The 22,487-nt window shown below is 41.6% G+C and overlaps 2 protein-coding genes across 6 annotated transcripts in view; one reads left to right on the plus strand and one right to left on the minus strand.

Annotated features, from left to right (window-relative positions):
• Window positions 1–11,718, minus strand: part of CA4 (carbonic anhydrase 4) — a 17,747-nt gene extending 6,029 nt beyond the window's left edge. For both annotated transcript variants that reach the window (XR_001558982.2, XM_015880672.2), the window contains exons 1-3: window positions 11,546–11,718; window positions 1,799–1,852; window positions 882–1,052 (exon numbers count right to left, since the gene is read on the minus strand). Coding sequence is in view for 1 of the 2 variants with exons in the window: in XM_015880672.2 (XP_015736158.1) it covers window positions 882–1,052; window positions 1,799–1,852; window positions 11,546–11,603 (283 nt within the window). In the remaining variant the exon portion in view is untranslated. The remainder of the gene's footprint in view (window positions 1–881; window positions 1,053–1,798; window positions 1,853–11,545) is intronic.
• A 95-nt stretch (window positions 11,719–11,813) lies between these two features.
• Window positions 11,814–22,482, plus strand: ZNHIT3 (zinc finger HIT-type containing 3). Of its 4 annotated transcripts, XM_015880671.2 has the most exons (4): window positions 18,981–21,167; window positions 21,290–21,321; window positions 21,399–21,545; window positions 21,978–22,482. In XM_015880671.2, exons 1-4 carry the CDS (start codon window positions 21,088–21,090, stop codon window positions 22,166–22,168), a joined length of 450 nt encoding a protein of 149 aa, XP_015736157.1. In that variant the 5' UTR covers window positions 18,981–21,087; the 3' UTR covers window positions 22,169–22,482. The 4 variants fall into 4 exon arrangements, 2 of the variants coding, with proteins under 2 accessions (XP_032304345.1, XP_015736157.1); XM_032448454.1 differs by lacking the exons at window positions 18,981–21,167; window positions 21,290–21,321 and adding an exon at window positions 11,814–12,064; XR_004309324.1 differs by lacking the exons at window positions 21,290–21,321; window positions 21,978–22,482 and adding an exon at window positions 11,879–12,064 and having other exon boundaries at window positions 21,399–21,516.
• The last annotated feature ends 5 nt before the right edge of the window (window positions 22,483–22,487 follow it).

Here is a 22,487-nt window from a genome sequence, read left to right on the forward strand (position 1 = left end):
ACATCTCCATTTTTATTAAGGAGTGTTTTTAACACTTACAACTTCCCCTTCTGAGAAATCGGCCACTAAAACGACACAGCTAAGATTTCAAGAATTCCTATGGATAACTTTTTAAAAATTACATCCCATTGCATTTATTAATAGTAAGTTCACATAATATGGCTGAAGCATCATCGGTGCTATTGCCTTGATTGAAAAGAACAAAGCGAATCCATGTTGAATTTCTGTCTGTGGGTTTATGGTTTATTGAGTTACTGTTCACAGACTCACTGTTTACTGAGTCAGTAAATTGCTGATCTACAGCCCCACATTGTATTACTTCCTCATTTGGAAAAGTCTGAAAGGATTTCTGTGAGGGTTATTTACAGATGTAGCAGGACACACACACGGCAAGCTGCTGGTTGAATGAGTTTCTCAGGTTGTATTCTTCAGCAGAATTCTTTTGTATGCAGAACAAGTGTTAGATGGGGCAAGCCCAGAGATGAAGGATATAAGATTATTCAGCAAATCTCACATACCTCTGCTAAGACTGTTACCCCTGTGCCCACCTGCCACTTGGTTCTAGATGGAGCTCTTTGACTTTGAGGCTCCCTGGCTGCCTCGAGCTTTGTTCTGTATGGATGCATAGATCAAATTCCTGTTGAGATGCTCAAGGACTGTTCAGGATCCAGAAATTAGATAATGACAACAAAGTTCTCAGAAAGCCTCAGTTCAGGTTTTCTGAAAGTTTTGTTTCTGAAATAGGAGTGTGCTGGCTTCTTTCTTTCCATTAAGTGACAGCAGTGGTAGGTAACAGCTTGCCGAGAACATGGAAGGAGGGAAAGGAGACACAATGTGAAGACATAAATAAGTTTTGTTATAACATATTTGACAGTACTTGCCTGTATGTCCATTGTTTTCTATTTTCCATTTTGAAGACCCTTTCACATCATAATCCTCAAAATGCAGTGGTGTCAGGCTCTTGTCATAAATGACATTTTTGGTGACGATATTGATGGGTGACTGTTTGTTTCCTTTGCATTTGGCATCTACTTTATGCCACTGTCGAGGGTCTATTTAAAAATGAAGAAAATATGATTTTTCTGTAGTCTGAAGCCCTTGGTAAAAGCAGAACACCCAACAGCCAACACATGCCTGCTTGGGGATCGGGAAATATCTTAGACAGAAAGGTCTTTGGATAGTGGGAGTTTAACAAAGGGGCTTTCTTAGCATATAGTTGTTGTAGTTCTAGGAAATGTTAGTATACTTCAAGAGTGTTAACTGAAATAGGAAAATGTGAACATAGAAATGGCTGTGAAGTACAAGTCTATTATTGTTATGGTTTGCTGGTTGAGACTAGAATAAAAATAAATAAAACAGTAGTGGTGATGGGGATGTTGCGCTTGAAATTCTATTTCCAGCACAGCCAGGTCTGGGGAGGGCAGGGCTGGGCACAGGGTTGAGCAGGGGAGCAGACAGCCAGCATGGGTACTGCTGGTAAAACAAAGGGTGCAGCTGGAAGGAGAAGATTAGGGTTTCTCATTGCTCTGTCCTAAAGAATTTAAATGCATGTCTGTATCTAAGATGCCAGGATGGTACCTCTCCAGTATATTTTTTGCATTATCGTTGCCTGATACAAAATGAATAGAGCAAGTACTGACATTTTAAAAACACCCTTCTTTAGGCACTGTATTGAGCACTTCTGTTTACTTGTAGTGTGATCATGAGGCATTAAATGCAGCTGTGTGCATTCTGCCCTTTGCAAAGCAGAAGGGTCCAAACACTAATGCAACCAGAGAAACAAATTGTTAAGCAGTACCTTCACAGGTTGGCTCTTCTTTCTTCTGTGACAGATAGCACCAATGGTGTCCAACTAATAAATAAATAGATAATACAATTAGACATTCAAAATTAGATGAGTGAAACATTGTAAAATTGCCCCTCCAAAAGCAGATGTGAAATGGGTTTGCAACTTGCAGTCCTTGGGGAGTGCTGAGGTTATGACTGGCTATGAAGTTTTGACATCTGCTTGGTCTGCTTAATCTTATTAGAATAAGAAATGTCATGTTTCTTATATATAAATGACTGATAAAAGGTGAGTGCTTTGCTTGTTGATAATCATTATCGTCTTGTTAGACATTCCTTAGCAATATGGAAGACACACCCAGGTTATAGGGTTCTAATATCAAATGCTTGAGAAGATAGCGTGGAAATTATAGCAGCCCTGTCCTTTTTTTAGATCTCCTTCTGGTCCTAAATGAATTAGTTTACACCTGTTGATACTCTATCGCAAAACTAAGGTGGTGTGAAATAGTAGACCTGTGGATGAGTTGCAGTTGTAAACAATTTGGTTTTGAAACCTTGGCTTAAGGGAAGGTTCTACATCTGAATTGATGTAGTGTTAAAGTAAATATTGTCTTATCTGTACTTGTCATTGTTTCATTTACTAGGAAATTAACTTACTCAGGGTGCCTTACCTCACTCTCTTTGCACAGGGTTGCACAAGATACTCAGCTGTGATCCCACAGAGAAGGTTGTAGAATTTTCCACTGGGAAGCCTTTTCCTTTAGCAGGCAAATTGTGGAATTCAAAGGGATGGAGCTGATGTAATTTAACTACGAGTTCATCTACTCAGGAAATTAAGGGCTTTTTTGTTTATAGCCCCATATTTCAATGGTAATTTATGGTAGTAATGAATTTTAAACGGATTTTAATGGAAATAGTTCTCTTTGCCTATTTAACTTTAATCAATAACAATTCAAAACCTCTTTTAATCATTATTAGTATCAGCCTAATCAATTTATAGAAATTGTTCTGGAATCCGACATCCTTAGATTGCTAATTACCATAATTTGTGACCTTTTGTAATACATCTGCTGGAAGGCTCATAACTGCTTTTAACACTTCACATCAATAACATCACAGTGCCATCCTTCTATTATGTATTTAGGAAAAGTGATGCAAAGAACCTCAATACAAGATGTGACCAGCTTCAATAGCACAGAGGGGGACTTGGAGGAGTGTTATTGCAATGAATTTAAGCTTGAAAAAGTGATATTGTTATAGTTCATTTCTCACTAAAAATTAAGCTGAAAACTACAAATAACATGGATTCATTCTAGGTAAGCAAATGTTTATTAACATTAAGAGGAAAACTAAGCAAAGAATACTGCTACATTAATACTGTTGGAACAGCAGCGTTCTGCATTGTCACCCTGTCAGTATTTCATAATTATCAAAAATTTTGTTGAAACAAATTGTTACCTTCTGGCACAGTTCTAAACATCTACAAAGCCTGGCTTTAAAACCTGCCACTTCTCAAAGTGATTGCTGCAATTCTTCAGGCCTGCATAATACAAGGCAGTGGGCGGACCTTCAGCAGTGCTGAGCAATTCCTTATCTCCAATGGGAAACAGCAGAACCCAACATTCCAGGTACAGAATGTCACCAGGCACCTTAACCAATATTTTAATCAATTTACGTTTAGCAAATAGTAGGTAAGCCAAGCTCCACAATGCTTGATTATGTTTCAAATGCATTAAAGTTTGCATAGATAAATGGCTGCAGATATTTTTAGAAACTGCTTTGGCTCAGTGGGTATCTTGTTAAAGCATCTGCATATGCAGCCACAGCACTCTGGGACCGGGGTGGGCTTTCCATGCAACTTATATACCTGGGGAGAAAGTGGTGTAATGTGGGAATGATCTGGTTGCAGATGTTTAAAGGCAGTAGGATGTATGCAGCATGAAGGGCTGGCTGTGTGCACAGACTTGACTCAGACGTTTTGGGATGTGGGTTATACCAAAGAGGAAGGTTGTCAGGTGAAAATCAAGGTCATATGAGGTACTTGATTTATTTACTGTAAATTCTTGAAACAGAGTTTACTGTTCTGGGTTTGTATGCTGCCTTGCACAAAGGGAGTGTGATTGTGACTTGGACATCACAGCACTGCTGCAATGCAAATTACAATTTACAGTCAGTATGATTCACCACTAGGAGAAAGTGCAGCCAGTGCACTGTTCATTGGGTGCCAGGCTATGGAGCTTTTGGGTTGTGACCACAGCACGATGAAAACCAAAGACCACTGTGGTAAGCACTGAGTAAAGATAACTGCCATCACATGGTATTATCAGTGGTCCTGATCCTGTGTCTGTGTCAGAGGAATAAAATGGGGGTAAGCTTTGCTGGGACTGAGTCCAACTGACCATTGAATTTATTACCAGCTGGCAGGAGTTTGGCAGGTTCTCTCGAATATGCTTGTGAGTTTCAGTCACATCTTAACGGGCTGACACACGGACACTGAAAGTCTCACAACCTGCACAATAAAATGCAGGGAAAAAGGGCTTAAAATAAATCCAGCCCGCTGGTGGTACTGATGCCTCACATGCAGCACCCACGAGGATTCTTCCTTTCTCATCTTGAATGAAACCTCCACTAAACAACCAGTATCTAATTCTTGCAGACTTTTCACAAAACTCATAATGTCTACAAACTAACAAGTTGCTTTCTGTCAAATAGTTACCACAGCTGTGGTTTAGAAAGCTGGATTGCATCAGGGAAATAGAACGGAATATTATTTCAATAATTCTTAGGAAAAAGGTCCTTAAAGCTGTTAAACCTTAAACAATGAGCTAATTAAACACTGCAGAATGCAGCAAACAAAGAATTAATGTTTCTTGTGAATGAGACATTGGCAATAATGTGCCATTAGAGAACGGGATGTTTGCATAGATACGGCTCAGGAAAAGCCGTACTGCCGTATTCCATGTCACTTACAAGGAAAATTTGTATCTGGATTTTCTTTGAATCAGATGTGGTTCTTCCCTACGTCTGTGGGCCTTGTATTTACAATGGTCCTTCTTTCCCCCCGGACCTTCTTTCTGAAGCAATTAGGAAAGATACTTGTCACATTCAGTGGGTTGTCTGTGCTCTGAGGTATGATTATGCCCTGAGGTATGTTGTCTAGTCTAGTTTTGATTGTCTAGGTGGCTCCTGCCACTTCCTGCAGGAGACTTTTCCACAGTCTATTAGACTTCACTGTCAGGAAATGTTTCCTGTTTAAAAGCTTACATTTTCCACTTGCTTATCTGCATCCCATCACTCCTAGAAATATCATTGAACCACCCTAAACAATTCTTTTCCCTCCCTGGTGTTTACGGCGTTCAGATAGTTCCTTCATAATCTGCAATTCCTGTTCTTGCTGCATCCATCCTTTGTCCCATCCCATGACAACCTGCCCTTCACCTTTCTGCTTCAAGCCATTGCTATAATATCAGCGGCTCTGTAGGATGTTAGAGATTATTCTCATAGTTTTCATTAGCTTGTGAGTTAAGCCATGAGCATCCATGCTTAGGACAGCATTAGATACTAACTAGGATTCCCAGCAGCTCCTTGCCTTATTGACATTGATTTGAGACTTTCATACTGTTGTTGCCATTGGAAGTAATGTGATTCAGTGTACATACTCGGTACACATACACCTGTACACTTAGACTTTAAATTGCTATGTTATCATCCATGTCTGGCTCTTGCTCTGCATTATGGACTCTCAACTTATGTTACAATGCACCATATAAGAAGTGTTACCCTGACTTCGCCACTTCACCGAGTTTTAGTTTCCAGCAGGGCTGAACTGGGCTGAAGGCCTCTTCCTTCACAGCTGGTTAAATTTAGGGAGTCTCTCTTGGCAAGTAAGCAGCTCTACTTATCTCTGCTTCTTCCTTGTCAAATTTACAACTGATTTCCTGACCGAAGCTGTTTCTTGGCACAAAAACATCTGCGAAACAATACAATTACGTATTGTTTTCATTTTATTGTAAATGTTTTTGATTGTTTTAGCTATCAAACCTCGCTTGGAAGCCAGAGGAAAAAATTCCTTCAGTTGAGAACTCCCTCTTCTGTTCACTTACGCAGCTGGGTGGAAGAGGACAGTGCTTCTGGCTGGAAGCCAGAACGTTAGCAGTTTGCTAATGTGCCATTGTGTGATCTAGGAAAAGACCCTTATGCTCTTTGGACAATGGTCAGCCTGTCTGAATTCCATAGAAGTTCCCTACTTTGTTCCTGCTTGTGTACTGCCCCACCTGGACTTGCTTGGAAGCCTGTGTCTCTGGCTGCAGTGAGGCTGATTAGCTGAAAATTGCCCTTTTAATTTTCCCATCTCCAGAAGAAAGCTAATTTGACCATTTTTAACCTTTGAATAAAGTGCTTGGAAATGTAATAATCAACTGACTGCTAGCTGTTTCTATGAAACATATTTAATCTCTTGAAATAACCTTTATGCCACTAACAGCCGAAGTACCGAGGCAGTAAGAATACCACCTCTGTCGCTCTTTAAAATCCCTCCTCTCTCTCTTTCACTGACTGACTCCTTTGTTTGCCCCTTAAGATCTTGTCACCCTCTTTCAGCAGTGTCCCCTGACAATCCCTTGTTCTTGAGATGCTCAGCTGATAGCGCTCCCGCTGCTCTCCTGCCTCGCAGCGAGCCCAGCCTGCCCTGAATGCTGCAGCTCAGTGTGTCCGCCTGATTCAGGCTCATCCCTGCAGCCTGCTGCAACCGCAGGCACTGCAGCCGAGGGAGGGCTGGCCTTTTCCATGAAAACTACAAGTGCTGGTTTTGTACGCAGTATATTTTTAGCACTGGTTTGTGTTGGGGCAGTTCTATTTTTAGCTGGCTTTGAGAAACGTATTATCTTTAGTACAAAAAAAGCAAGCAGTTTAAATGTGAGGGAAATCTGAGTCTGTCTTTCTAATTAATGAGTTGCTAAACACAAACGAAGCATGTATACATCTGTCTTTGTATATGTTTTTAGGTATTACTCATTTTCAGGAAGTCCTCATCAACTACTTTGACAGGCAGAATCAGTTGCAAATGTTTACACGTGTGTATCTCTAGCCTTGTTAAAACAAATGCTAGTAATCGTTCATCTCTCTTCTATCCACTTATACATGGAAATTCTATTTTTCATAATGTTAGACATCTATGCATATGTGTATGTATTGCTTTTCAGTCCATTTCAGGGACTTTTAGACTCAAAGATAAACTCTATTATGGTAAGGAGGGGACTATGTCTGATTTGAGCATGGTGTTTATAACTTGCACATGTATACATAAATCACATGCTCAATGAAGTCTGTAACACGAACAAGCTGAAGAGGATTATAGAGATTGAGAGGTTCTAAGTTTACTCTATAAATACTTGTAAATGGCTTCCTTTGTGTCACATAGTGAGGAAGGTAATTTTAGCTCTGACCTGTGATACTGTTGTAACTTCTGTCTCATATATACGTGCTTATAAATCTGCTGTATCAAAAAAGGAAGCTGACTTTTAACAAGAATAGAGTATCCAGGACTAAGGTGACAGCTTCTGTGGGGAGGTTTGCTTTGCTTTGTTTGCAGCAGAGCAGTGCCAAAGAAAATTCAAGCAATATCTCTTTGAGTATTTTTAAAATCTGATTCAAACAAATTACAGTCTGGCTTTACAGCCCTTCTTGTAATGTTCCATGCTGAATATGTGCTGACTGATCTGCAGCTAGGTGTTAGTAGTTTGACTAACTGCACAATGTACATCTTTTAAAGGTTAATCCAATACTTCTTGCTGTAGGATACAGAAAAATAATTTATAAGCTGAAGTAATGTCACTTGTCACCTGTGAATACCTCTTGTGTATGTCTTCTATGATGTTCCTTTCTTTCCCACAGAGCTGAAGTGAGTAGCAGCATGAACGAACCTGGCTTGAATGCTGAGAAGGACAAAGTGATGCAGCATATTGCCATTTTGTATGAGGATCAGCTGAACAGTGAGTTCATACAAATTAATAACAACATGGTGTACTCACCCTGCTCAAGGTGATCTTTAAATTGAGCATTGATGATGTGACTGGGTCCACTGTGTGTACTGAAAACTGCCCGCTCATTACATGTCACCAGAAACAGGCTGCTATCTGGTGACCAATGGCTTCTGAGCTTGGAGCTGTGATGCCCTTGGATGCACCAACGTAGCAAAATATCTGTCTGCTACATCAACTCCTACTGTCTTAGGCACAACACAAATACGACAAAGCACGATTCATGTCACCTGGGCAGTCATTCATAGCTACATGCTACATGCAGTCGCTGCTCAGCAGTTCAGTCATGCATGGGGCCAAGGGGCAGGTTTTGGTTTCATGCGCAGCAGAGTCAGCAGAGCTGATCTTATGAACTTACACGTGTAATTCTTAAAGTGAAAGTCAGGATCTGCAGGTGAATTTAAATTGCAACAAGATGTGACTAAACAGTGCATACTCTTGAACAACTTCACCCATAGATTAATGTGAAGAGAATCAAAGCATTCTTGTTCTGACATAATTGATTCTTATGTGTAATGTGGGTATATTTGGATGCTATAGCTGGCTGCCTACAGAAATGAATAAAGTTAAAAGCATTTCAAATTTCATTCTGTATATGGCTCTAATGCCTTCTAACTGCCTTTCAGGAGTCCTCCAGCAATATGCAGTGTTGTTTCTTTGCCTGCTGAGCTTGGTTCCCTGTCTCCCCAAAATAAAATAGGCTGTTACAGCTAAACCAAGAGCCACTCTATCTCATATGCTGCTCTGGCACAAGTGCTTTTCTGTCTTCTGCTGAGAGAATGAGAAAGCAGTTGTTACAATGCCATACCTCTTTGCACCTCTGTCATAAACTGTAGAAGGAAATAAGTGCACTCTAAGATTACAGGATTTGCATCCTTAGTCATCCACTGTCTATTCTTCTCACATCCATAAAACCCCTTTAGTTATAACCCAAATGTGAAACCCACAGTGAATGTGACAGTGGCTCATCTTATCCTGAGCTGCACCTCTGTTGGCAGTAACAGTCCCTTCTATAGTGCTAAAATGTAATTAAACCTGTATTTAATGGAAAAATTTGTTAGTAATTTTTTCAGTTCTGAAGATACTGGGCACTTAGTGCTGTTATTGGTTAATCACAATGACAGAGCTAGAAAAATCTCTGCCTTCTAAAGGCTGCTTGTACAGTTGATCTAGCTGTGTAGAGAGGGAGGAGTGCAGAGCAGTATCAGTGGGTGTCTCTTGCTCTGAGTGCACATTCAGTGACTTGCTAAATGTGACCTCCTCTTTCTTCTTGCATACAGTGGATCTGGCAATGATGGCATACACTGATAAATACAGACTATGGTAGGTATTCACAGTTAAGGCACCAATAATATTTTGGCAGTTTGAATGATTCCATGAAAAAAGGAGAGAAGGAAGCCCTGAGAAACATATCCAGTATAACAGTCATAACTCGAGATCAAATGTCTGTACTGAGATAGCCAAGGTAACTTGTTTGACACAATGTCAGGGTCCATTCCATTCCTCATAAAGAAGCTTATTTTTCAGTGATGTGTGAAGCTGGCTCTAACACCAGTACCAACCTTCTAGATGGAAATGTTTTACTGTCCACTATAATTGTTGTCCTCTGAATGGTGCTAGACTGAATGTACCTTTAGTAAAACCTCTCTCTCAAAAGGTTTGGAAAGTTTCTGATGTAATATTGCAGATTGCTTCACTTCTATTTATCTAACAGCAGTTCCAGAGGGTCATTGATCTCTCAGGGGAATCAAGCAAGCCATTTGAGGTGCCTCGGTGCCAAGACCAATGTGCTGAGATGCATGTTAATCAGTGAAAGAGATGCTGATAGATGGCTTCTCTTCCTGGTGCTGGCTGGTCTCTAGGCAGGTGGCTACACCAATACGCTGCAGTTTCCATTCTATAGTATAGGGATAATGAGGTTTGCTACTCTGTGAAGTCCTGTAAGGGCTGTTAGCAATAGGTATTTTTCAAAAAGTGATTTCCACACAAAGATACTAAGAGAGATCAAGTTTGAAAGCAACTTACATACTAGCAACTATTAACATTGGCTATGTAAGGATGGTGAGTTTTGAGGCTGCCTATATTAGGAAAACAGCCTGGTGCATGTATGCTAAATGGATTGATAAGGGGGTAACTCTCAAGGTAGTTCTGAAAAGTGGCAAGAGCAGGAAGAAAAAAAGAAAAGATGCATAAAAATATTATTTAGGCAGATGCTCAAAAAGTCATGGCTTCTTAAAATGTCCAGCCTTTAATGGTACATTAAAGGTACCATTAAGTGGTACAATGTACCCTGTGAAGCTTCTAACTCATGAAAGTATTTGGAAAGGAAGGTGAGAAAAGAGCAAGTTTTTTGAGCATTAACGGCTGTGTCATTAATTGTTCATTCAGGAAAGAGTGGAAATTGTAACGGTTTGTGGGGGGAAAAAAAGAACAAAGCATATTGCATGCATTCCCTGTGTTAATTCCTTCTGCTTAAACACTAATTGCTAATGTTAATTTTATAATGCCTATATGGGTTTTGTAAGTGCTCTTCTAAGATTCTGTAATAACTGTCCTTAACAGAACAGTACATTTAGCAAAATATTAATTAATCAGTAATAGATTTCTATCAAGCAAATAGTTGTAGACTTTGGAAGAGCAAAGGTTCTTTGGGCTTTTTTGTACCTGTACCTAATCGGGGAGCTTCCGGAGACAAAAGAGCTACAAAATACAGGCTGAAGGAGGGAGGAGATGTTTGAACTGCAAGGTATGGATCTGGAAAAGGCAACCTACTGAGTCATGGTTATGGAGCATTTAGAACAGAGAAATAAAATGTGGGGAACACCACTATTACCCCAGTGCTTATGCAGTGCCCAAGGCACTGAGTACCTGAAGCCTCTGTGACTTTAAGTCTGGAAACTGAATCTTGAGCTGCTTTAAAACCATGTCTCTTTAATAGGCTTTCGGTGCAGTGCTTCCCTCTGATACCTCTGATAATATTGTATCTCTTTTTTTTCCCCTTAATGCAGTCCTGTCTATTTTAGTGCAAACAATAGACCCTTCATTACGTTAAGGACTGCAGTGTTTATTTTTAATTTTAAGACTGTGTGCTGATATTTACATAGGAAGGGGTATTTATTCAATGTTATAGCGCTGCTGATTTAATAGAAGCATAAAAATATCTTCTCCTTTATTCAATACTAATTATAGATCACTATTTAATCTAGTCATTGTAAGTGCACAGTGCACTTATGTACATAGTGCACTGAGTGCAGAAATAGATGGATCTGCTGGGCTAATGCAGCAAAAGACATATTGTTCTTTCTCAGTTGGCAACTATAAGAATTTAATCTTATAAATGACAAAGCAATATGAGTAGAAATGTAAAATAAGCTATTTGAAGTTTTATATGGTCAAAATTATTTTACTTGTTTGTTAATTTTTCGTATGTGCATACAAATAACCACAGAGATCAAACCAAACCCCATTGATTTTTCTTGGAGGAGGAAAGTAACTAGAATTTCTAAAGGTGAAAGAAAAAATCAACACTCATCCATTCATGAGAGAAATCTGTATTCAGTATTTTCCCACAAATGAAAAAGGCAGAGAAATAAATAGGACATTATTCATTTTTCATATAGAAGAAGTAGAGAGTTTGCCTTGTAAGCTTCAAAGCTCAGAAACAAATTATAAATAAGAGTAACCTTGGTATATGGGGTTAGAAATAACAGACAAGGACTTACCTACTGCCTCTGTCTTGAGAATGTGCAGAGAGAACAGAACAAGGAACAGCAATTCCATTATCTATTTTAAATAGGCTCAGTGTTGAAACCAGAATTGATTAGACTTCTTAGTATGTGATCATATTTCTGCTCTCAGTTTTATACTGGAGTAAGTAGTCCTGGACAGACCTGAAAGCCATAGCCAGGAAGGTGAACTCCTCCCCCTTGTAATTTCCCCAGATTTACTCTACTCATGGTCTGCCTAAATTTATTCATTTCTCCAGAATGAATGGCAAAAGGAATAGAGACTTTCCAGCACTAAATAATCAAGTATCCTGCAGTGAATAGCTGAGACTTTGCAACCTATGCACATCTAGTAACCTATTACTGAAATGGTACATTTTTATTTACCGGTAGCTTTTTCTCTGACAGACCACGTGACTTTCAGACTAATTGTGAATTTATGCATTAACATCAGTGTTCTGTCTCCAAAGAAATCACCCCCACTCCAACGTCACACAGCAACCCTTCAAACTGCAGGTTGGTGAAACTACAGGATGGGATTTCTGTGTGCAGTAACAGGAAAGGTTTAGTAGGTGGCATGCCAGCACTTTTCTTATGTGTAATTTTGCTTTTAGTGGATTAATAGAGACCATGCTTTTCTTTTCCTTTGTATTTTTCTTAATGTTCCTTTATATATAAATGGGTATGGATATATATACTAGATGCTATATGTACTCTGTTATACTATATCTAGTGTATCTTTTTTTCTGTCCTCTTTTCCTTCCTATCTGAGTGCTTTAATTCCAAGTGTCTGATTCAGTGCAATTCAGGCTTTATGTTCAACAAACAAAGGTGTGTACACAAGAGTGGCACTGCTACTTTTTGTTCTGTAGTTTCTGTTATACATCTATTTTCTATTTTTCATTTGGGACTCACAGGGAATCAGGGACTCACAAATCAGGGAATACAAATTCTCCCGTTCTTCCCAATGCTCCATGGGTGTACTACCCAAATCCTGCGTTGAGTGCAAGGAGAGTGAGATGCTTGACTCAGTGCCTCTCCAGGAAGGGGTGTAAAGGTTGTGGTGTGGCATTTTGTTGACTGATCACTGCAGAGCTTTATGCCTTTACCAAAAGCTGTGAGCTCTCAGGTGAAGGGCAAGGCCACTGTGGTGTTATATTGGGGTCACATGGGATCAGGACTGTAATAACAATGGGAAATCTGACAGCTGACTTATGAGCAGGTCTTTATTCATAAAAAAGATAGCTATAAATAACATTCCAACAATGAAGATTTGCTGGGTAGTGTTTTTCCGTCTTGGATTCGATAGATTAAAACATGAACAGACAATGATTTGCTTAACACGTGGTGCTAAGATAAATAGTTACTGCAGTGATAAGAACAATAAGGGAATTCATTGCATTTTTGAACTTCCTAGTTCAGCAATCTCTGTGGAGCTATCTAAGCAAGGTGCATGCTGAGCACGTAGAGTGAAGCGGGGCCATGAACATGGCAGTGCCAGGTGCCTGCCTTCAAGGGCACGTATGAGATGTTTTACTCTTGGGCTTCTCTGTTTTCGTGTCCCGTGAGTGGTCTTCAGTCAGAGAGTTTAATCAAATCTCTTTGATAAAGATTTTTTAACGTTACTTGTGTTTATCTTTCTGGAAGCTAAGAACTTCTTAGAAACACTCTGATTAGGGCTGAAATATCCAAGGGTTAAAAACTTTGTTCTTGAAATTCAGGATTCCAGCTTCTCATTATTTAAGTGGTAATAATTTGAACTGCAGTCATGTTTATTTGTGCTAGAAAGTATGTTTAAACTCAGTGAAATATATTCTCTAACCATATGAAGTTTACAATCTAAATAATGAGGACTGGCATAATCTTTTTATCTAACCAAACTTACCCGACCGGTGCTTTGTTATCAGTTCTCTCTGGCATCTTTGCACCTACAAATATTTTTTGAAGGCATTGCAGTGCAGGTGGGCTTTCTGTAAAGGTCATTGGATGTTGGACCTAAATGCATATAAGGATCTGCGTTAGAGGAGCAAAGAGCCAAAGTTTTGCAGGATTCATAAATCTCAAGGTTATTTTTTTCAGGCATTACGTTTGCAGCTGTGTCCATAGCTACAGGATAGATAAGAGCAGAAGGGAACATTAAGAACAGTGAAAACTGCACTTAGTTTGTATCTTCGTTGTGGAGTACAACAGCAAAGTTTTTTAGTTATTTCCCTCAGTCTGCGTTATGAAATGCGTGAGATCCAACCTTAGCCTGCTACTACCAAGAAGGCTTCACAGGACATTCGGAGGGACTGACGTGACATCTAATGAAGCTTACATATGTCTGAGCCAAATGACCCTACCATGTGCTGCAGAAAGGAAGTCTAGAGCTGTTCATGGCCTCCCAGGCGAATGATTGCAGTTCCTCTGTACCCGGCAGCACAGAGAACAGGATGAGAGCAGGTTGGAGCTGAATCTATGTCCAAAATCAAGACAGTGGCACTAATTTTTGTGCTGGGGAGCTGGGCTGAATGAACGTACACTTAAAAGGAAGATGTAAGGCTTGTGTAGGTGAGACTGACATGAGTCTGTCTCACTTCAGTTTATAGGGGGGAGAGGAGGTTCTTTTAGGTGAGATCAGTGGGTTAAATGTTAGCCCAACCAGCTTATTATCTACAGTTGTTTAGGGAAATGGGGAAGGGAAGTCGGGTGATAGAAAAGAGATAGGAAATAAAAGCAAAGAGTCTTTGTAGAAAGCAAGAGAGAATTAGTCACCACTGGGTTTCCAGCATGACTCGTAGTTCAGATGTTGATCTCAGGAGCTCATCCAGTCACCACAGGAGATGGGAAAAAGCCAGGAAGCTTTGTAGCAAGCAGGGCCTGGGGGAGGTTCTTCCCTAAGAGGTTTTTATTCTCGTAGGGAATTCTTCTGTCAAAGAATTCATTTCTTTGGGAGTTCTTCTCCCAAAGTTTCTTCTTTAGGTGTTCAGTTCAGCAATCAGATGCCACTTAGAGATAAGATGTTGTTGTGGAAGGAAACAACTATGCTATATGCTTCACTCATAAGAGAGAAGCGGGGAGGGAGTTGTGGGGATGTCCTTGCCAGTATTTTGTGTGGTACAGTTAACATTGTTAATCAGACCTGAAACATTCAAACCTGATGGTTGTCTTCGCTTTTTGTTCATGGTGAGGGCCATGAAAGCAGAGCTGGGACATCAGAAACACAGAACTTTTGAATGCAGAAATTCCTCAGAGTGCGGGTAGGGGAAGAGCAAATACTCTTCTGTTTTGAAAACTTCTCAGCTGAATCTTGGAAGGAGATCATACATACCATTTCTGTCTCCCTCCCCCAAAAGGAAGACTTTAATCCACGTAAATTAAAACATAAATTGGATAAACAGGCTTCTTCTTTGTATTACTCCCTTTCCTGAATGTTCCTTACTTGCGGTGGATATTCTTGTCTCAAAGCTTTGCTGGATGTCATGGCAATCAGAAATCAGTCTGCCACATTACTCAGCCAGCTTGCATTTCTCTAGCCATTTTGAAGCCAGGTTCTGTGATGTCTGCAGCTTAGTGAAGTGTGATGTTGAAGTGCAGGGGCAGTTCAGGTGAAGGTCAAACTGTTGCACTTCACAACCAAGAAGGTTGGCTGCGTCAGGCATGGAAGCAGAGTCTGGATTTGTGGCAGGAAAGAAACTGGAAAAATGAAGGTAGTACCAGATCAGCTGTAGTGTGATTGTGCTATGAAGTTCTCATTTTCATCATGGATGCAGCTTTTTCTGCTGTAGTTTCAGGTATAACTCTGAATTCTCAGGGCATTATCAGCATAAAGAGAATTGCCTTTGCACAGTGCTAGGGTGGAAGTGTATGTTGTCCAAGGGTTACTGTGCTGAACTAGTCTCAGCTTCGGAACTTAATTTCCTGTTCTGAAATCTCCTTTGGCATGTCTCAGGTGGGACCTGTTATTCTGAGGGCTGCCAAACACCAGCGGTTCCTGATGAAGCCCAGACACTGCAGGTTCTGGGTATTTCTGAGACCACAAACTCAGTTGTATGAAGATAGATTTTTCCAGAATGGCTGCTTTAAGTGAATGGTCCTTAAAAATTCAAGTCTTATAATGTCTCTTTCTCTTCAGCATTGTCAGCATCTTCAGTAATGTCTTCTACACAGGAATAATCTGAGGCTAGTTACTATCAGACTTACAGATTCTATGGTAAAAGGAGGCATCAGTAAGAAAAGTGCATTATTGCTGGGATCCTTTTGGCAAAGTAAAGTAATGCCATGTCTCATTCATAACAAATAACAAAACAATAGCAATTTGGATATTCAGATAAAGAAATTGGAAAACAATTATAACAGGAGCAGTGGGGAGGGTGAAATCAAGGTAAATATTAATCAAATACCTGCTAACAATAAGGTACAGCCCGTGTCTAAAGTTTTAGCCTAGATTTACTTCTCTCCATGCCATTCTTCCATGTGATCTTATGTAAATAATTTGTAAAATGTGATAATACTCCTTCCTCACAGGTGTGTTGTGGGTGTAAGTATAATAAGATTATGAAGTTCCCAGAATATGTGATAAGAATCACCTTGAGTGGACATTGTTTTACGTGCAGGTTTGGTAACACAGTCGCCTTCAACTTCACAGAGTGTTTGCTTTCAGTTGAAACTACTTTTCATCTATTCTTACAAGAAGTCAGACTTTATTAGAGTTGAGATGTACAGATCTATGGGGTTCTTTTGTTTGCTTGTTTGCTTTACATTGAAGCAGACTAAAAGTTATTTCCATAATAATACTGTCTTCCTTAATCTAGTAACGTTGTACTAATTTTATGCAGTTCTATTAGGAAATTGAGATTACAAAGCGTTTTGTTAAGAGCCGTTTATATTTCTCAGTATTATTTTTAATTACATTCTGACCTCATTCAGTGTTTCATCTTTGAACACTGATGACTTAAACTAGAGACATTTCAAGGAGCATCTTGAGGGATTTAGGGCATTTTGGAGCCCAATTTCATGCGTATGTATTTCTAAGTAACTAGGATGTTTTTGAAAGATTTTTGAAGATGTCATCCTTCGTGGCTAGCTTGCTGTTCATCACAGCCCTCAGTCCCCAATCCAGTTCACAGAGTCACAGAAAAAAGTAATCAGAAGAGATCAGGATGCAAATTGATCTGGTGTCCTCTGACATCCATGCTGGACATTACCTGCTGCTGCATTTGCTGCTGACTTGTGGTGCTGGCACTGAGAAGGTGACATAAATAACAGAGTCCTTGCTCAGCAGCAACCTCATACCAAGGGTGTGGCTGCCAAATCTGTATGAGGGATGTCACAGAGAATGCTTTGCTGTGACATTTGAGAATAGATCATAGGATATCAATAAATCAGCAGACTTGGTGAATCAGTTCTCAGCCCTCATTTCTATATAATCTTTCTTTGGACTTCCTTATGACTGTCTGTAATATTTTACTTACCTGTGCAAAGCATTTCTAATAGACAGTAATTTTATAGTACGAATTGCACACCAACCATATAGTCTGTTCATAAACTTCAACAGAAAAAAGATTGCTTTCCTTTTTAAGCCCATCAGCTTTGCAGAGATTTATTACACTGTACGTTCTGTCAGAGCTATCAGGTAGTTCACAGATTTACAGTATGAGAGCTGAACTTGCTGCTATGCTGGACAGATAGCAGCACTGAGCGTGGAAAGCATTAGCTGAGTTGCTTTGTAAATGTCATAGTATAAAATCGTTACTAATAAAGTCAGTCTTTTGTTAGAATATCAGCAAAGAGTGGGGAAGGAACACACATAGAAACATAAAAAACACTCTAACAAACCAACTACAACAACAACAACTCTGAAGTGGAGCCTTGCAAATTAGTTTGGACTAACTTTGTAAGTGACATGGCTTCGCTTAGATGCTTTCACCAAGGGAAAGCTTGCAGAAATTCACTGCTCAATTGCAATTGGGTGCCAGTAAGAGCTAGAACGTGTTGGAGAGGTCTCTCTGCATTTAGGTACCTCAAATAAAACACGGGAGTATCATAGAGGTGCGCCACATCGAGCATTAGGAAACAAAAGCAGCCGCTCCTGAGCAGAAAAACTATATCCACGTTATTTATAATGATACACGGGCGTACTTACTGCTCTATTTATAATGATACTCGGAGCACTTCTCACCCGAACTGCTCCAGCGTTCCGAATTGCCGTATTCCCCGCTGTAAACTAATTGTTACAGTAGTGCCCTCTGCTGGCCGACAATGTTAAATATATGTCTAAGGAATATTTTTTCTACTCACGTATTTAAAACTTAGTTCTCATAAATCGTTTACATTTAAAAAGACACAGAAAGATACAGTAATATTGTGTTGTTTTGTTAATGTACAAGTCTTAAAAAAAAGGAACACAAAATATCCCATTGCGATGCTATCAGCATAGATGCCTGTCATTTTCCTACATCAACCAGTACCTCTGATTTATACAAGAGAAAGAAAATACAGATGATTTTAGGTGTAATCTGAGGACTTCTGACTACTCAAATGCTCAGTACTGAGATATTTCTGTAGGCCCAAGCACAGGAGCTACTTTGAAGATGGAACCTCCTCCCTTTTTGTGATCACCTTTGTAGTGCTGCTGTTGATCACACCATTTTGCTTTCTAGGTTGGGGTTTGCTCTGTAGATACGATCTGACCATATTTAGAAAAACAGCCACCAACTGTCTCATTGGTTTGTAATTGCAAGCAAGAGACAGTAAACAACTTGATTCTGTTATCCTCCAGTCAAGATTTAAAACTGTACTTTAAGGGATTATTAAGTACATAAAACTGGAGGAGTCTGTGTTAAGAGGGATCTTACATTATTTTACAGAGTAATATTTCTAAGAATAGAATTGCAAGTTATGTGGCTAGATTAGTGACAGAGATAAGGAATCTCCAGCATAATGTTAGCAATATTGTCCATTACTTGTGTGCAGTCTGAGTAGGGGCAATTAGAGGGATTAAAATTGGAGATCTTTAAATGCCAGCACCAAGTTTTGTTCTTGATAAAGGTTGCTTTAAGCAGGTCGGTTCTATAGTAGTAAATGTGTTTTCCAATTTTAGCTATCCTAGCAACTGAAGTGCTCTGAGTTGGTAACCCAAATATTTAAAAACACAAGTGGTTAAAGATTAATCCACTGTCATGATGATGGTGTGCCAATAGAAGCTGTGTTTGAAGATTTGCGTTTTGATTGAAAAACAAGGTGACAGTAACACTTGAGTAGTTACAGTCACTTACAGAATATGAGATGTTTAAAGCAAATGGTTACCAACTGAATCTAGGGTTTTCCACCATGAATGGATACTCAAACTGTTCTGCTAACCATACGGAAATTTGGAGTCGTAATTTAGTACTTGCACTGGGCATCCCTCAGCTGACCATTAACATAGCATCTGTGATCTTCAACTGCACAGCCATCATCACCAGAAAGGCAACGAAGGATCTGCACAAGCCCATTTCTATCCTCTTCTGCAACTTGGCTTTTTCTGATCTCTTCACAAGTTTTTCTGGTTTTTGGATTTCAATGCTGTTCATCACCAAACCTGATGACACAATCTTTGGATCCAAGGATATGCTTGCACCTTATGCCTTATATACTACATCTATTTTATCCACCATCTATAACTTGGTAAGCATTGGAATTGAACGCTACCTGGCTGTGGCTGAAAGTATTAAGACAAGGTTCAGGGTTGCTAGAAGCCATTCCATAGCTGTAGTTTTAATTAACTGGGTCCTTGCTTTCTTTCTGGGCTGCTTGCCATTGATGGGGTGGAACTGCTTGCACACAGGAAAAAATGTCTCAGTCCTTTACGGTCCGTTTTGTGTTGACTACCTCATCTTCATCACCACTCCCAATGTTGTGGCGGCTTTTATTGTTCCTCTGTTCACCTACCTTGGAATCATTCTGATCCTGAGGAAAAGAAAGCTGAGAATGAAAGCGTGTGGACAAGCTATCGGTACCTACAAATCAGCTGAAATCCAGGTTGCCAGAACTAGTATTTTTATATGGCTCCTGGCATTGGTGTCCTATGCTCCTCTTTTTGCAGGAGTCATCTTTGATGCAATAAACCACCAATGCCCCGCTGACCTCTACCCAAGCGTCTACATCTTCCGAAACTGCACAGCTATGCTGATAACCATGAACTGTTTGGGAAACCCTATCATATATACACTGAAAACCAAAACCATAGGGGCTAAACTCAAATCTCTGAAATGCCTTTCTGGTAAACGTCTCCAAGCCTGCACCATCGCGAACATCTAATCAGTCCGTCCCTGCGCTCCGGACTCTTTTCTGCTTCCAGGGCAGATGCTCGAACCCTCCGCTGGTTGCGGCGCTTCAGCACCCGCGGGGGGACAGCTCCGGGCCGCCATGCGGGGCTGCTCGGGGTGAGCGCGGCTGTGAGCTGCGCTGTGTCCGGGTGGAGGATGGAGACCGTTCGGGCTGGAACCGATTTTACTCCATCAGCTGTGTTTGCTTCGAGTTTGGAAATTCGCTTCTGACGTGTTTTCTTTGCTGCTCGGATTTATGGTCTTTGCCTCTTGTTTTGTGAGGTTTTTTGGAAAATGTTCGGTTGCATAGGGGGAAATGTAATGTTACTTTCTCATTTGCGGCATGTATGTTTTAGTATTTGATGAATCATGCCCCAATAAGGGGCATTCAGCGCCGTGTTTCTGTTGTCAGTGTACCTGCAGTGTGTAGTGTTGTGTTTCTGTGAGAGCTCTGTGACCCCGTTCCATGTCCCTGTGAGCAGCAGCACGCTCCTGTATTGTGCCTGTTGATGTTGGATGTGATTTAGGAGGGAACCCCAATGGAGGTTTCACGATCAGAATTGTAGTCACGGTGCAAAATGTAATAAAAATCTCAGGACCGCGTGTTTTGTAGAAGGAAAAGGTCTCCCCTCTGTCCGCAGAGGGAATGGCTGTTGGTTAATGAACGGGTCAGATCCTGGGGTAAATGAATGCTGTGTACTGAATGACACGGAGATGTTGTCTAGAAGGTCTCAACGGCCCAGTTTGTTCTCTCTCTTCTTAGTGACAGACCTGGAGGCGATGGCCAATAGACCCAAGTGATTCTCGCTCATCGTTCTGCTGTTAAATCGTGTTTGGAGGAGCTGCTCCGCAGTGGGTGTGAGGAATGGGGTTTGTGTGAGAGCCCCTGCCCGCTGGTGCAGCAGGGAGGCACTGTTACCTTAACAAACCACGTACTCACTATTTTACATCTTTGCCATAAACCCTCTTTCTTGCAGTTCTTTACCCCACAGAGCTCTGGGAGAGATCACATCGCTGTTAGTTCTATGAGTGTATCTATGGACGTGCTCAGTGATCATGGGGGGGATGGGTCGCCGGTCGGACTCGCTGATCTTAGCGCTCCTTTCCATCCAGAACGATTCGGTGATATTTTAATCCCGACCCTCCCCTGATCCCCTCCCTTCTCCCCTCCCACAGCCGCTGTTCCGGCTCCGGGCCCTGCCCCGCTCGTCGTTCTGCTGCCAGGCCTGGGAGGGGCGGAGCGTGTCGGCCATGCGGGCTGCGCGGCGCTGCGGGGTGTGCGGGGCGGACGGAGCCGCCAAGTATCGCTGTCCGCGCTGCGCTGCCGCATAGTGAGCACAGGGAGGGAGGGGGCGGCGGGGCTGGGGGGAGCGGGGCCGGGTGGGGGGTGGAGGGCTCGGGGGCCGCCTCTCGGAGGAGACCTGCCGGCCTAATGGCGGCTCTCATCCCGCAGCTGCTCCGTGCCGTGCTGCAAGGCGCACAGAGGTGAGTGTGTGTGAGCGGGAGGTGCTGTGGGGTGGATGGGCATGGCCGGGCGGCTGTGACGGGCCTTATCCGTGCAGAGCGATGTGTACCGCAGAGGGAACCGCCGGGGGACGAACGGGAAGCGCAGCGCGACCTGACCGCGGACAGCGAGTGGTCGGTGTCGGACATCCTGACGGAGGAGGACGAGCAGGACCGCGTCCCTATGCAGAAGCTGCGGCTGCTGGGTGAGCCGGGACCGGGGGGCAGCGGGAGACACCGAGGGAGACTCAAACCTGAAGGGCTCGCAGCGAGCCGCGAAGTGGGGACGAGCGAGAAGAGCCCCAGCTGGAGGGGACCCACAGGGATCTTGGGGTCGAAACCCCCGCTCCACACAGCACTGCCCAAACGCGGTGTCAGAGCTGTGTCCCAGTGCTGTGAGCTCCAGAGGCTCGGCTGTGCCTGCTGCATTGGGACCCTGACCCTAATAATGACTTGAGGAGTAAAGGGAATGCATAAAAACAGGAGAGGATTTAGTTTGTGATCAGTGCTGTAACTGTGCTTGTTTCTGCCCTTTCGGGTTTCAGGGCTAAACTGCCTTCCTTAACAGAAACCAAATCCTTTACTGCAGGACTTTAGGGCAAAACGGCACTCATTATCTTTTCTCCTTTTCTTTAAAGGAGAATCAGAAGAACTGAGAGGCTTGCTGCTGAACCCACATCTCAGGCAGCTGCTGCTGACCATTGACCAAGCAGAAGATAAAAGTGCTCTTATGAAGAAATACATGCAGGAGCCACTGTTTGTGGAGTTTGCAGACTGCTGCTTGAGGATTGTGGAACCCCCAGAGAAGGAGAACGTTCTTCCTGAGTGAGCTTGGGAATGTTTTTTGTTCCTTCAGGTTTTTCCTGTGACAGAAGCCATCCTGCAGTGCCCCGCGGTGCATCGTGCCATGTATTCCCTCCCTCTGTTCCTCATGAATGTCAGTGCTCTAATTTTCATTTTAGAGTTGATAAACAATGACATGGTGCTGGACAGATTTCTAGATGATAGGAATTGAATATTGTATTATATGGACTTGCCCTCTGCTGATACAGAAATCCTGTTACTAATGGGAAATACAACTTTGCAGTAACAGTTACATTAAATATACTGGCATTTGTCTTAACCCACAAAATGAACCTGGAATGCTT

The sequence above is a fragment of the Coturnix japonica genome, chromosome 19 (assembly GCF_001577835.2).
Source record: "Coturnix japonica isolate 7356 chromosome 19, Coturnix japonica 2.1, whole genome shotgun sequence".
In the NCBI taxonomy this organism is placed as follows: domain Eukaryota; kingdom Metazoa; phylum Chordata; class Aves; order Galliformes; family Phasianidae; genus Coturnix; species Coturnix japonica.

What these genes read in the sequence shown, in the direction of transcription:
- ZNHIT3 (XM_032448454.1), top strand. Translation starts at nt 11,917, where the DNA reads ATGGTACATTTTTATTTACCGGTAGCTTTTTCTCTGACAGACCACGTG. An exon ending in AGCAACCCTTCAAACTGCAG is followed by an intron (nt 12,065 to 21,398) that starts GTTGGTGAAACT and finishes TTATCCGTGCAG; the next exon opens with AGCGATGTGTACCGCAGAGG. An exon ending in GCAGAAGCTGCGGCTGCTGG is followed by an intron (nt 21,546 to 21,977) that starts GTGAGCCGGGAC and finishes TTTTCTTTAAAG; the next exon opens with GAGAATCAGAAGAACTGAGA.